Here is a 13,938-nt window from a genome sequence, read left to right on the forward strand (position 1 = left end):
GTCCATAAGAGCGCAAAAACAAAGAAAGATGAGTGTAAGAAGATTTGTGAGCGTCTCTCTGCTAATAGCAGCTCTAGTTTCATCACTATGCGAGTCTCAGAAGAATTTTGCGTGTGACAGAAATGATCCCGCCACGGCTAAGTACACTTTCTGTAAGGCCTCCTTGTCGTACGAGGCACGTGCCAAAGATTTGGTCTCACGTCTCTCACTTACGGAAAAAGTCCAGCAACTGGTTAACAAAGCCACCGGAGTTCCAAGGCTCGGTGTTCCTCCGTATGAGTGGTGGTCGGAAGCTCTTCATGGCGTCTCCAACGTTGGACCAGGGGTAAAAAAGTTACATAGTTCACAGTCATCTCAAAATATTTTTTAATATCCTGTTATAAAAACTGTATATTTAATTATTTTGAAAATTAATAGCCCAATTTGTAAATGTTTATTTTTTTTTGAAATTATAGATCTTAAACTTAAAAATGTAATTAATTTTTTAAAATTCAAATCTATACATTTAAAAAAAAAATAAAGAGTTTTTAGAGTCTTGGTTTTTTCGACCGTTTCAGTTGCAAGACCACCCTAGTAGTTCATGACTTGTTTTGTAATGAAACGCTTATGTGTTTTGAGTTGTTTCTTTTTAAGGTGCGGTTCAATGGGACGGTGCCTGGAGCTACGAGTTTCCCGGCCGTGATATTAACTGCGGCGAGCTTTAACACATCGTTATGGCTAAAAATGGGAGAAGTGGTTTCGACGGAGGCTCGAGCCATGCACAACGTTGGACTCGCTGGTCTCACGTATTGGAGTCCAAACATTAACGTCTTCAGAGATCCAAGGTGGGGTCGTGGCCAAGAGACGCCAGGTGAAGATCCTCTCGTTGTTTCCAAATACGCCGTGAACTACGTTAAGGGTTTACAAGACGTTCACGACGCCGGAGGAAAATCACGGCGGCTTAAAGTGTCGAGCTGCTGCAAGCATTACACTGCTTACGACCTTGATAACTGGAAAGGCATCGATAGATTCCACTTTGACGCCAAGGTGACGAAGCAAGACTTGGAAGACACGTATCAGCCACCATTCAAGAGCTGTGTAGAAGAAGGAGATGTGAGTAGTGTGATGTGTTCTTACAATAGGGTTAATGGCATCCCAACTTGTGCTGATCCTAATCTCCTTCGTGGCGTTATCCGTGGCCAATGGCGTCTTGATGGGTCAGTCTTTGTTTATTACTATTTAACAAGAACCAGTTTGAGATCATAGATCAAGTTATTAGAAACTTTCTTGGTGGCAGGTACATAGTTTCGGACTGTGATTCCATCGAGGTCTATTTCGACTCTATTCATTACACTAAGACACGTGAAGACGCTGTTGCTCTCGCTCTCAAAGCAGGCAAAGTTCTTTAGATGATTCTAACAAATAACCATTACATTGGTTTTGAGCATAGCCAAGTGAAACATTGGCTTTGAGTCCCCCAAAAATTTGGAGTTAATACTTAAGATATATAAGTTAGTATACGTATCATCTTTGAGATGTAAAATGTGTTTTCTTGTTTTGAAACAGGTTTAAACATGAACTGTGGAGATTTTCTAGGTAAGTACACAGAGAATGCAGTGAACCAAAAGAAACTGAACGGATCAGAGGTTGATGAAGCGCTGATTTACAACTACGTTGTTCTCATGAGGCTCGGATTCTTCGATGGCGATCCTAAATCGCTTCCATTTGGCCATCTTGGACCGTCTGATGTTTGCAGCAACGACCATCAGATGCTTGCGTTAGAAGCCGCAAAGCAAGGGATTGTGATGCTTGAGAACAGAGGAGACCTTCCCTTATCGAAAACCGCAGTTAAGAAACTAGCTATCATAGGGCCAAACGCAAATGCTACAAAGGTAATGATTAGTAACTACGCAGGTGTGCCTTGTAAGTACACAAGCCCGTTACAAGGGATGCAAAAGTACATACCAAAAGGGGTTGTTTACCAGCCGGGGTGTAAAGATGTAAAGTGCGGTGACCAAACGCTGATCACAGCAGCAGTTAAAGCGGCATCAGAGGCTGATGTGACGGTTTTGGTGGTTGGATTGGATCAGACGGTGGAAGCAGAGGGTCTGGACCGGGTTAACCTAACCCTTCCTGGCTATCAAGAAAAGCTGGTGAAAGATGTGACTAATGCTGCAAAGAAAACTGTTGTATTGGTCATAATGGCTGCTGGACCTATTGATATCTCATTTGCCAAGAATCTGAGCAAGATTCGCGCGGTTTTATGGGTTGGTTATCCTGGTGAAGCTGGAGGAGACGCTATAGCTCAAGTCATCTTTGGTGACTACAATCCTTGTAAGGCTCTTAACCCCTAAACCCTAATTAAACCCTAGATACAGTTTACTTGCTTATTTGTGTATATTGTTTGCATCAGCTGGGAGACTACCAGAGACATGGTACTCACAAGAGTTTGCGGAAAAGGTTGCTATGACGGACATGAACATGAGACCTAACTCCACTTCAGGCTTCCCTGGAAGATCTTACAGATTCTACACAGGGAAACCAATTTACAAATTTGGACATGGACTAAGTTACTCTTCTTTCTCTACCTTCGTTCTCTCAGCCCCATCAACCATACCTATCAAAACCAATCCATTCTTGAAACTAAACAAGACAACACCTATCGATATCTCCACGGTTAATTGCCAAGATCTCAAGGTTAGGATCGTTATTGGAGTCAAGAACCATGGGTCAAGGTCCGGGAGCCACGTGGTGCTCGTGTTCTGGATACCACCAGAGTCTTCAAAGTCTCTGGTGGGTGGTACCGTGCCACATACGCAACTGGTAGGGTTTGAGAGAGTAGAAGTTGGGAGAAGCATGACAGAGAAAGTTACCGTTGAGTTTGATGTATGCAAAGGACTTAGTCTTGTGGATACTGATGGTAAAAGGAAACTAATCCCTGGACACCACAAGCTTGTTATTGGATCTAACAGCGACCAACAAATCATTCATCATCTCAACGTTAGATTGGCTGGAGATTCAACGGTTTCTTTCTGAAAAAACAAACAGAGCACATAGTTCTTGTTGTCAAAGTCAATACTGTAATGCTATCATCATATATGACTAAAGACTAAATAAAATATTTGGTATATTGAACCAATAGTAGTCAATACAATACAAAGAAATATTTGATTTCTCTTCTAATGTCACATGATATAAATATTTTGTTTCGGTAAGATGTTTTTTTTTCATATAGAAACAAAGAATTATATAATGGAGGGGTTAATTCCATACCTGATTCATGCTATCAAGAGACGATGTCTATAGGATCGAGCCGTAGTTACCGACCATTGATGATGGGACAAGAAGGTTCTTCTTCATTGCAGGGATCTTCTCACAAGCCACCTGTGATAGTGGATATGTTTACATCGTCAGGTTTTGGTCAAAGATTCTGTGAATAAAAACTCTTCTTCTCAGAATATAGCAATAAAGCCTCAGCTTGCAGATAGACGATGAGCTTCTGTATGAAAGAAACAAAATTAAAAATCTGATCGTTCTATATACACCTGTAATCAAATTGTAATAAGCTTCAGGTATCAGTCAATTATGAAATTATTTATTTAGTTATCATGTTAATGTTTCATAAGAATCAGTTGATCAAATACAACAAATAAACTGTTTGTTTTGGTTTAACTAAATTATTTAATACAACAAAATTAAGTCATCGTCTATCTTGTCAAGGAAGATAGATATGTATAGTAATGTAGACAAATAGAATAAATATAGTAAACATAAGAAACATGATAATTTGCTGAGTATGGCCTATCAGAAAGTTCAACATATGTGCCTCCCTTTATTCATTTCACATATAATAACTTGTGACTTTTGAGGCACACGTTAAATCATATTATGAGCCCATCAACCGGAAACAACTAAACAATCCTTCAAAAGAATGTTATGGGGAAATGTGGCCACGATACCAGACCACTCAATCCTCCCACTGATTTCTTCTCCTACCCTATCCAATGCGATCAATTTACACGTAACGTAAGATCTTTCTTGTTGGGATCAATATTACGTAGTGGCCAGAAAAACGCTATCGTTCCTTCGTATTCCACCATTTTAACAGCAGCAAATGAATACAGTTCTAACTTGCCATCCTTCCCATCAGGGTCAACCACTCTTCTCCAAACCTTGAGCTTTGTGTTAAACCACATTAACCCACCCCACTTAAAACAAGCGTAGAGCACATTCTCTACCACACACAAGAACTTCACGTTATCACCTACACTTAGTATCTCCGTTGCTTCATTGTTTATACCTTCCCTCGGACTATAAGCGCTGACTCTCCCATCCCAGTTCACCATATAAACCTTTTCCTCAAGAGTCGCACTAAACCAGGATTCACATTTCAATTTCTCCTCGCCTGCGAAGCCCCAGGTTTGCGTTTCTGGATCAAACTCTTCCACTTGGCTATCTTCTTTACTTCCTCCAATTATGTATATCTTCCTGTCGACCACTCCCACTGCTACTTTGGCATCCGACCGACACACTTTCATGCTTGGAGCCGTCCCTAAATGACCAGATCGAGTATCAAGGATCCAAAGCTGCGTGGACGGAACGCTTCTTCCACCAATGAAATAGATCTCTGATCCAACAGAGACTGCAGAACCAAGAGAAGGTCTCGGGAAGACATCCGCCAACGACAGAGATCTCTGCGCCAACTGATAGTCGGTGGTCTTCTCACCGGCACGGAAAGTGATCCAGTAGCTAAGGGACCGTCCCAACCCGCGTTGATGTAGATAGATCATAGAGAGATAGACGGACTTAAGCGAAGATCGCAAACGGTGGAGTTCTGGCGAGCGCACGAGCTACCTTAGGGCTTTGGAGACCAAAGAGAGGTTTAGGTCATAGCGTCTCGGCATGCGGGATAAGAATTTCAAAATCATTCAGATCCATTATAAAATCAAATATATTAGTAAATTCAGACGATTGAATAACACTTGATTTAATATAGAATTTCTGAATCACTAAACCAATAACACCTGATTTTAATACAGATTTGAAAATCAAAAAACTAATAACACTAGATTTAGTTCGGATTTTCAAATCCATTAAAATATGACAACCAATAACCCCTACTTAATTCATTGTTTCAAATCCCCTATATATTATTTGAGAAGCATTGTAACATTTCTTTGTAGTCATGTGTCATCACTAGAATGATTATTAGAATCGTTAGAGAAATAAGTTGGTCCATCTAAATATATAATAAGTTTTTTATTAAACCACAATAAATACATTATTAATGTACTTCATTATTTCCTTAAATAAGATTACGAAATTGCCTAATGTGGCTAAAGTATATATGACAATTAATGATTTTGAATAATAAAAATTTGATAAAAATAAGTGTGTATTATAATTATATTTGTTTAATTTTAAGCTATTAAAATAAATTAAACAATCATAGTAACCATATAATAAAAATTAAAAAAATTATTTATATATTATATTTTGAATTTTTAAAAATGAGTATAAATTACTAAAACTATTAAAAGTTTCACATTCAAATTTTGTGATCTATGATTTAAAACTTTTGTTATGACATGATACAAATAATTAAAAAATAATATAAGTTGAAAGTCTCATTTAATAAGCATCAAGAATAAAAGATATATACATATATGTATCATTTTAAATTAAACTATATGCCATATAAAAATATATAAATATCTTAATTTTGAAATTTGCTTTGAATATTTTTTTGATTAAAATTTTGAAAAAATATTGACAACTTAATTTTTTAAAATATTATAAATTACTTAAATCATTAATCCCACAGTGAAAATTTTGTTATCACTAATTTAGACTTTTTGTTATAACATATACAAATGATAAACAAAATATGAGCAAAAAACATCATCTAATAAATATTAATATTATAACATACCATATATATGTTACTATCATTTAAATTTAATTATATATCATATCAAATAGAAAAAATATTTTTTCGATTTATAAAATTTATTTATATGTTAGCACCAATATAATTATATAAGTAGCAGATAATGACTTTTTAATTATTCAATATATATTTATTATTTCATAATATGTTATAAAATAATATATAAAATAATTTATATATATAATGTTCATTCCGCGCAAGGCGCGGATCTTAACCTAGTTAATAGTGATATTTCTCTTATTAAAATATGGTATTTGCCAAATATGACTCAAAACTTGATTTTAAATGCAAAACTATACTCAAACTTGGTGCAAGCAAACTCAGTCAGACTTGATCTCCGTAGGACGACTCAAGTGATGCAGTTAGACGTAGATCCTTATAAGGCAGGTAGTATTGTCGGTTGTCGGATCGTCTATATAATATTTCTCATAATTGTAATATCATGATAATAAATCAGCGTTAAAAAAAACTATACTCAAACTTGAATCAATTGCAAAACTAACCTAAAATACTGGTGAAATTACAACCAATCCCTTGTGACCAAACAAAAAACCATAACTCATTTTTACGAATATAGCCCCAGAAAGTCTTCTGAGTCTTCTGAGATATTGTAAGTCGTCTGAAAGACGTCTTGGGAAGTCTTCTGGTACAGTTGAACTTAAAAATAATTTATAAAATTTGTAAAAAAATATTTTGATAAGTGAAAAATTGAAATCATGTAATTATTCCCAGTTTTAAGTGATATAAATTAAGATGTGATAAAATTTAATTGTTTTTAACATAGATTAGTGAAAGTAGTGAATCATGATATCTTTTTGTCTAGTGTTTGGCAATATATGTTGTAGTATTGTATGTATTCTTAGGGTTAGATTTTGAAAAGCTTAAATGCTTTTTTTTAAAAAAATTAAAATTTTACCTATATGTGTTTATTTCTGTGTATAGTAAACACTTATTACGTTTAATTTAATTTTATGAAATATTTAGTTAGTTAATTTAGTTTAGAGGTTATATTTAGGGTCTAGACGACTTCAAGGAAATCTTCTAGAAGACTTCCAGGAATTCGTCCAAACCGTACCTAATATTCCCACCATAAATTTTACTATTTCCCATATGAACATTAACTAAAACCTGACATTACGTGATATTTACGAAAAATTATGTTCGATTTAATATAACTTAGATATTAATTTTCTTACGATTATACTTGTATTTTATAGGTCATACATATATGTTAATCGAATATATTTGTGTAATTTATAAAACGTTCGCTTCATTTAAATTATTAAATCAGAAATTCTAATGCATTGTTTTTGTCCTTTTAAACCTGTTTTTTTTTCTTTATTATCTATATTTAGGTTTCTTATGTTGTCTATTGGTGATTTAGACTTTTCTACCCCAAAACTTTACAATGTTAAATTTTTATTTGCAATTCTTCATCTATCATACATCATGTTATATAATTAACACTTAAATCTACAATTACATTTGTTAATAACTACACTGAAAACAAAAGTATTCACATGAAATGTATTTTTTCAGTCATTCAATTGTTATTTATGTTAATGACATAAATTGGTACAATACCGATTGCACATTCAAAATTGCACAAAATAAAAGAAACAAAAATAATTACATTAATGAATAATATATGAATATGGACTAAAAAAAATAAGATTGATTATATTTGTGTAAAAAACAGCAATATCCTTCTATTATTAAAAAAATAAAACTAAACCGGCCACTATATTTAATAACAAAAAATGAATGCACTTTTAAAATATCATTTGTAGACCGATCATTCATATTGATAGCATTATTTTCATTAGTGTGGTATAAAATTCTAAATTAACGAATCCTAACTGTTAGAGATGAAAGATTTAATTGAAATGTATTATGTTAAATTAATATCACAAATTTAATACAAAATTGTACATGTGTGTAATATAATTACAAAATTAATTCAATACTAAAAAGGTTTATTTTAGTAAAAATGAGATATACCTTTTATATTTTAATAATTACGAAATTAATTAAATATTTAAATGTTTATTTTAGTAAAAAGAAATATACACACTTATATTTTAAATTCAAACATAAGTAATTAAATATTTTAAAATGTTTTCTTTAACGATAAATAAAAAGATATCAAAAGATTTTATTAAGATGTAATTCAGATAAAATATGAGAATCTATTTGATTTTTTAAAATAGTTAAAATAATTCAACTATGCATAGAAACATTCATTTAAGTAATTTTCTAAGGGATGGTCTAACATAAAAATCAATATAAAATGAGGTTGTGACTTCTATTTTAATAGAATAAATAATAGGATGTTAATATCCAATAAATAATTAATAGATTATGGGCTATTATATTTATATGTTTCATTAATATATTGACTCTAGTTAATGAGAAAATAGTAGATATTAGAGATTTTATAATGTTTTTAAAAAATATGATGGGTTGTCAATTTTTGCTGAACCACTTGGTGGTGTGGCTTAAGGAAAAGAGCAAAAATTCTACTATATATATATATATATATATATTTATACAAGAGTGAACTAGTTAACCTTAAATATTTAGATCGACAAGTATAAATTCTGTAAAATAATTCCATAAGAATCTAGTAATTTTTACAAACAAAGTTGTTTTATTTACTAGATGACTTGCCTACTGTTTGGATTGTCAATACATGTTTTACGAATGATTTTATCATTTAGTATATAATTTTAATTATTTATGTGTTTATAGGGAAAAACGCCATTTGAATCCCAAACTAACAAAAATAAGCTAAAAACCCTCAATTTTTTAGACAAGCCAAATATTTTTCTCAAACTTTCATAATTTTCTCGAAATAATCCTAAACTTATGTTGATTCAGCAATTTTAATCATCCCAAAGTCAACCATTAAATTTGCATAAACTTCTGTTAAATAGTGAAACGATACGTTTTACTCTATCATTAAAAACATAAACTTGTGTCTTCTCTTTTTTTTTTATCGACTTTCCAAATACCTAATTCCCAGGAAAAAAATATCCTCTTCACCGTGGGGAAAATAGGCATTTTATTCCTAAACTATTTAAAATCAGCACATTCAATACCCAAGTATTGCTTGCGCAAAATTATTCCCGAATTAGTCGTTGACTGCACAAAATTAGACATAAAATAGTCAACCGTTGAAGTACAGTTCACTGTTTCAAACCCAATTTTGCACATTTAACGATTAGTTTGGGAATAATTTGCGCAAGCAATACTTGGATATTAAAACTGTCGATTTCAAATAGTTGGGGAATAAAAAAACTATATATTTTTGTTATGAGTTTCTAAATCAAAATATCAATCAGTTACTTAAAATTTGAGTTAAGAAAATTTATCAAGATGAATATAAATTTGTATTTATCCCGCATACAATTTTTCAATGTGTATAAGCTTTTATTATATATGATCTATATGTTACTATAGTTTTATTTGTAAAAGCTTATACACATAATAAAATATATATACTGATCATAATAAACTACTATATAGAGATTATTATAAAAAACTATTTTTTAATAAGTTTGTAAGATCATCGATATATATTTTATAATGATTTATATAAGTTTCAATCGAAATATATATTATTTTTTTTAAGTTCGAGTTAATAAAATTTATCAAATGTGATGAACCCAATATATCCTTCTAATATTCATTTTTGGATACATATTTGTAATATTTAGTTACGTAATCTAGAGTTAAAACCGTTAAATAAAGTTTGCATTGATATATGGCTTATGTACAATATACATTTATCTAAAACAATTATCCAAAACGATATATCGATGATCATAAATTACAAGAATGTTATATCTGACAATGGAGTACTAAATGTGTTGCAATATTTATATATTACACAAATCGTTTTAACTTGATTTTTAAGAAATTGATTGATATTTTAATTTAGAAACTCATAATAAAAATATAGTTTTTTGTTCTCTAACTATTTGAAATCGGCACATTTAATACTCAAATATTGTTTACGCAAAATTATTCCCAAACTAATTGTTGACTTTGCAGAATTGGGTTTGAAATAGTTTAAAAATATGACCGAAGCCGTTAATTTTCCGTTTATACTTTAACAGTTGACTATTTCATGTCCAATTTTGCGCAGTCAACAATTAGTTCGAGAATAATTTTGTGCAAGCAATACTTAGATATTAAATGTGCTGATTTCAAATAGTTAGAGAATAAAATGCTCATTTTCCCCTTTACCGTGGGATCAATTTCAAAACCTCATGGATTTCCAAGCAAGAGTGTATGTGGTGAGCTTGTGAAGATGTACATGTCTAGGACGCAAGAAAATCCTGGTCCACCGTTCTTCAGGTGCGTGAGTAAGAGAGATGGGGGTAAAGTTTCTCTGACCAAAACCGATGCAAGTGATGATATGTTAACAAAATTTGGTCTGAATCTCTTAAGCTTCACCAATCTCTCATTGTTAATTGTATAGGAGCACTTATTTAAATGGGTGGAAGAGGCTGTTTTTGAGGAGAAGAAAGTTTGTTAGCTATCAGGACCAAGTTATTAGATCAGAAGTTGTTGTTTGTATAGGAGCTGTTTTTGAAGAGAAGAAGTTTGTTAGCTATTTGGACCAAGTTAAAATCAGAAGTTGTTGTTTTAAACTTCTTTAAGACAATTTGGTGTTATAATGTTTAGTGACGTGCTTCCCTGCCCTTACCAGTGATGCATCTAGTACTTTATGGTCAACCCAAAATAAACATTGTTGACAAATACGAATTAGAACTCTTTATGGAAAGAATCGAATAGAAAACGGTTAATCAAGGAAAATAATATTTCTGATAGTATAACCCATGTTGAATACTTGACTCGCTCAGTATAATTTTAATTAAATTTTAATAAAAAAAATCCTAGCTAAACCAAAAATACAACTTAATGTAGTTTCTGCTAATTTTTGTATGGTGATAGTATATGCCACAATTTGACATTTGACATGCAAAAATTTCAGACAATAAGTAATAAAGTATATGCCACAATTTTGTATCTATTTATAGAACATTTGACTAGATATTATTTCGAATTTTCTCCACTGCCATATATTTATTTAAAAATGCGTCCATTTACAGCTATTAATTTTTTAATTTAAATACAGTAAAAAGATATTTGACCATATTTTTAAACCAAAAAAAATATTTGACCATATATACTTTTGACTATATTCACTAATTTGCACCAATCATTATCCCATCATATATATGCAAATATGATAAACATAAAAAAGACATATTTATAACTATTCCAATCCAGTAAGAGTACAATATTTGACCATATTTATAACCAAAGCGAAACAATATCTGACCATATATATTATTCACATTGTTGATTTTTGACTATATATATACGAACCATAACTTTTCACTAAGTCATGTATATACATCAAATATTTATTAAACTAGTTTTATCCTAATTATAGTTAACAAAACAAAGAGAGGCCTTTACCAAAAAAATATAGTTATATATAATTATAACTATAATTAGGATAAAACTATAATTAGGACAAAACAAAGAGAGGCCTTTACCAAAAAAATATAGTTATATATAATTATACAAAAATTGATATTTTTTGCCAACAATTTTAAAATGTTTCGGAAGTTCATAATATGCTTTCCTTTCACTTTCCATGTATTGCATCTAGTAGACTAGTACTGAACAACTTCATTGTAAGGGAAATCCATTGAAAATCAACTTTTTATAAATATTTAATACAGCGCTTAACTTTATATATACTATATACAAAGTCAAACCAATGATAATATGTCATTTGTAGATAGAATATCTCATGAAATTTTAATGATATCAAATGAGATATTATATCTTTCTTTTTCATACTTTTTCTTATAATTAATTCATTGTTAGATCCTCCATTCTATAGCTGTGAAGATGTTTTTATGGTCAACCCAAAATATAACATTGTTGACAAATATGAAAGAACTCTAGTTATGGCAAGAATTGAATAGAAAAATGGTACAAATATTTCAAGTTCTATAAATAAGACTTATTGGAGTCTGTAACATTACATTACATTTTATTTTCTTGAATATACTAATAAAACAAGAAAAACAAAATGGGTTTCACAAAAAACGTAGCAATGTTTTTTCTTGTAGCTATATTGGTTGTTTCCATGTCTAGCCAAAATGCTCTGGGTTCACGATCAGGTATATACATATAGTTTAATAGATATTGCTGTTGATTAGTTTTTTTTTTCAAAAATATTATTTCACAATAGATACATGACGTGGGTGTGTTTTATGTTCAGTGATGATAGATATTGATGTGTGTATATACATATAGTTTAATAGATATTGATGTTTTAACAAATGTACGAGTTCATATGGACCGTATGAATGCAGTATTGACTGTAGGTCATCTGATTTCGGGGACGGGGACTGTGTTCTGGGATTTTGTTGTTGCAATAATGCTAAAAATTAATTAGACCTCATGTATGATCATCTATGAAGCGTCTGTAATAAAGACATCAATGAAATAATATTTCCATCATATAATTTATTTTCTTATCGTAAAACTCATATTCGAGTCTAGGCACACTAAACCAGTAAACCGGCACTCCCATTGGTTCGACCAAAAAACCAATTACGAGGCATTTCAAGATTATCCAATCAAGTCGGGTTAATCGGTAACATATCATACCATATATCAATGAACCTGCGAGTGGAATTTATAGGGTAATGACAGAAAAAAGTTGTGTATGAGTTATTTCCACTTCCAATGGCTTTTTAAAAAGAACTGTTACATTGAACAAAATTCAAAATCATGTTGAAAATATTTCTGATAGTGTAACCCAAGTTCACTACTTAGCTCAAATTAATGTAGCTTCTGTACTCGATACCATATACCAAACTTTAGCTTAAAAATTGGTTGCTGAATTTGTTGAACATAAAAATCTCGGACAGTTAGTAATAAAGTACATGCCATAATTTTGTATATATATACGTAAGATTTGACTAGATATCATTTTTTAATTTTACTCACTAACATGATCTTTTACTAGATTTTGACCCGCGCTTAAAAAGCGCAGATTTGTTTTCGAAATTATGTTATTATTAATGAATTTATATATAAGATAGTGTAAGTTTGGAGGACACATTTATCCGGAATTACGAACCGAACCATACTAAACTGAAAAAATCAAAATCAAAATTAAAAGAAATTTCATAAATAACCGAACATATCATATATCTGTGGGACCAAAATATTGAAACCGAACTGGGAGCCTAATGGGTACCTGAATTTAAAAATATAAATTATATAATTACTATTATTAAACATATTCAATTTCTAAATAACTGAATATCCTAAAAATACTATTTAAAAACCTAATTACCCAAACAAATTACAGAATATATTTTTATTCAAAATAATTAAAAAATATTTGAATTATCTGATATTTTTATCCAAACAATCTGAATTATAAGATATTTAAACTGAAAGACATAAATTATCTGATATTTGTTTATCTATAAATCTGTAGTTACCGGAAAAACCAGAATCAAACCGAAATTAAATTTGACCAATTTTGTTTTTTGCATATTTGCCAGTTCTCAGCTTTGCTACTGAACCAAAATAACCAAACTGAAACCAAACAAAATTTTTAAATAATTAAACAGTTTCTAAATTTTTAGAACCAAAACACCAAAACCAAAATCCCAAACCAAAATACAACAAAAATCAAAATACTGAACTGAAACATGAATGCTGAGAAATAATAGTGTATATACATTTAAATGGTGCGAAGAAGGCATTTTATTTTTACAAATGATTTAACTTCTTTTAGTAGAGGTACATAAATGGTTTATAAATGAGATAATATATAAGCAATGTTTTTATATTCAATATGGACTCGCGGTCGTACCACAAAGCCCAGTTGCCGTATATAATTATGATTGACTTATGTTCTTCATGTAGTATTGAAAACCTATTAATTAAAAATCTAATAA

The 13,938-nt window shown here is 31.0% G+C and overlaps 2 protein-coding genes and 1 pseudogene across 2 annotated transcripts; 2 read left to right on the forward strand and 1 right to left on the reverse strand.

The window, feature by feature from the left end:
- On the forward strand, positions 1-3,194 carry LOC125608868 (probable beta-D-xylosidase 5). Its single transcript, XM_048779430.1, has 5 exons — positions 1-325; positions 634-1,196; positions 1,277-1,374; positions 1,546-2,313; positions 2,393-3,194. Exons 1-5 carry the CDS (start codon positions 29-31, stop codon positions 3,013-3,015), a joined length of 2,349 nt encoding a protein of 782 aa, XP_048635387.1. The 5' UTR covers positions 1-28; the 3' UTR covers positions 3,016-3,194.
- Positions 3,195-3,231: 37 nt separating this feature from the next.
- Positions 3,232-3,474, forward strand: LOC111206588 (annotated as a pseudogene).
- A 515-nt stretch (positions 3,475-3,989) lies between these two features.
- On the reverse strand, positions 3,990-4,769 carry LOC125608675 (putative F-box/kelch-repeat protein At2g41360). The gene has a single exon (XM_048779112.1). The coding sequence runs from the start codon at positions 4,767-4,769 to the stop codon at positions 3,990-3,992; it is 780 nt and encodes a 259-aa protein (XP_048635069.1).
- Between the last annotated feature and the right edge of the window lie 9,169 nt (positions 4,770-13,938).

This window comes from Brassica napus, chromosome A5, assembly GCF_020379485.1.
Source record: "Brassica napus cultivar Da-Ae chromosome A5, Da-Ae, whole genome shotgun sequence".
Classification (NCBI taxonomy): Eukaryota; Viridiplantae; Streptophyta; class Magnoliopsida; order Brassicales; family Brassicaceae; genus Brassica; species Brassica napus.

Excerpts from the sequence above, each read along its gene's own strand:
- LOC125608868 (XM_048779430.1), top strand. The coding sequence starts at position 29 with ATGAGTGTAAGAAGATTTGTGAGCGTCTCTCTGCTAATAGCAGCTCTA. Across the intron at positions 326-633 it reads TCTCCAACGTTGGACCAGGG|GTGCGGTTCAATGGGACGGT; the intron begins GTAAAAAAGTTA and ends TTTCTTTTTAAG. Across the intron at positions 1,197-1,276 it reads GGCCAATGGCGTCTTGATGG|GTACATAGTTTCGGACTGTG; the intron begins GTCAGTCTTTGT and ends TCTTGGTGGCAG.
- LOC125608675 (XM_048779112.1), bottom strand. The coding sequence starts at position 4,769 with ATGATCTATCTACATCAACGCGGGTTGGGACGGTCCCTTAGCTACTGG.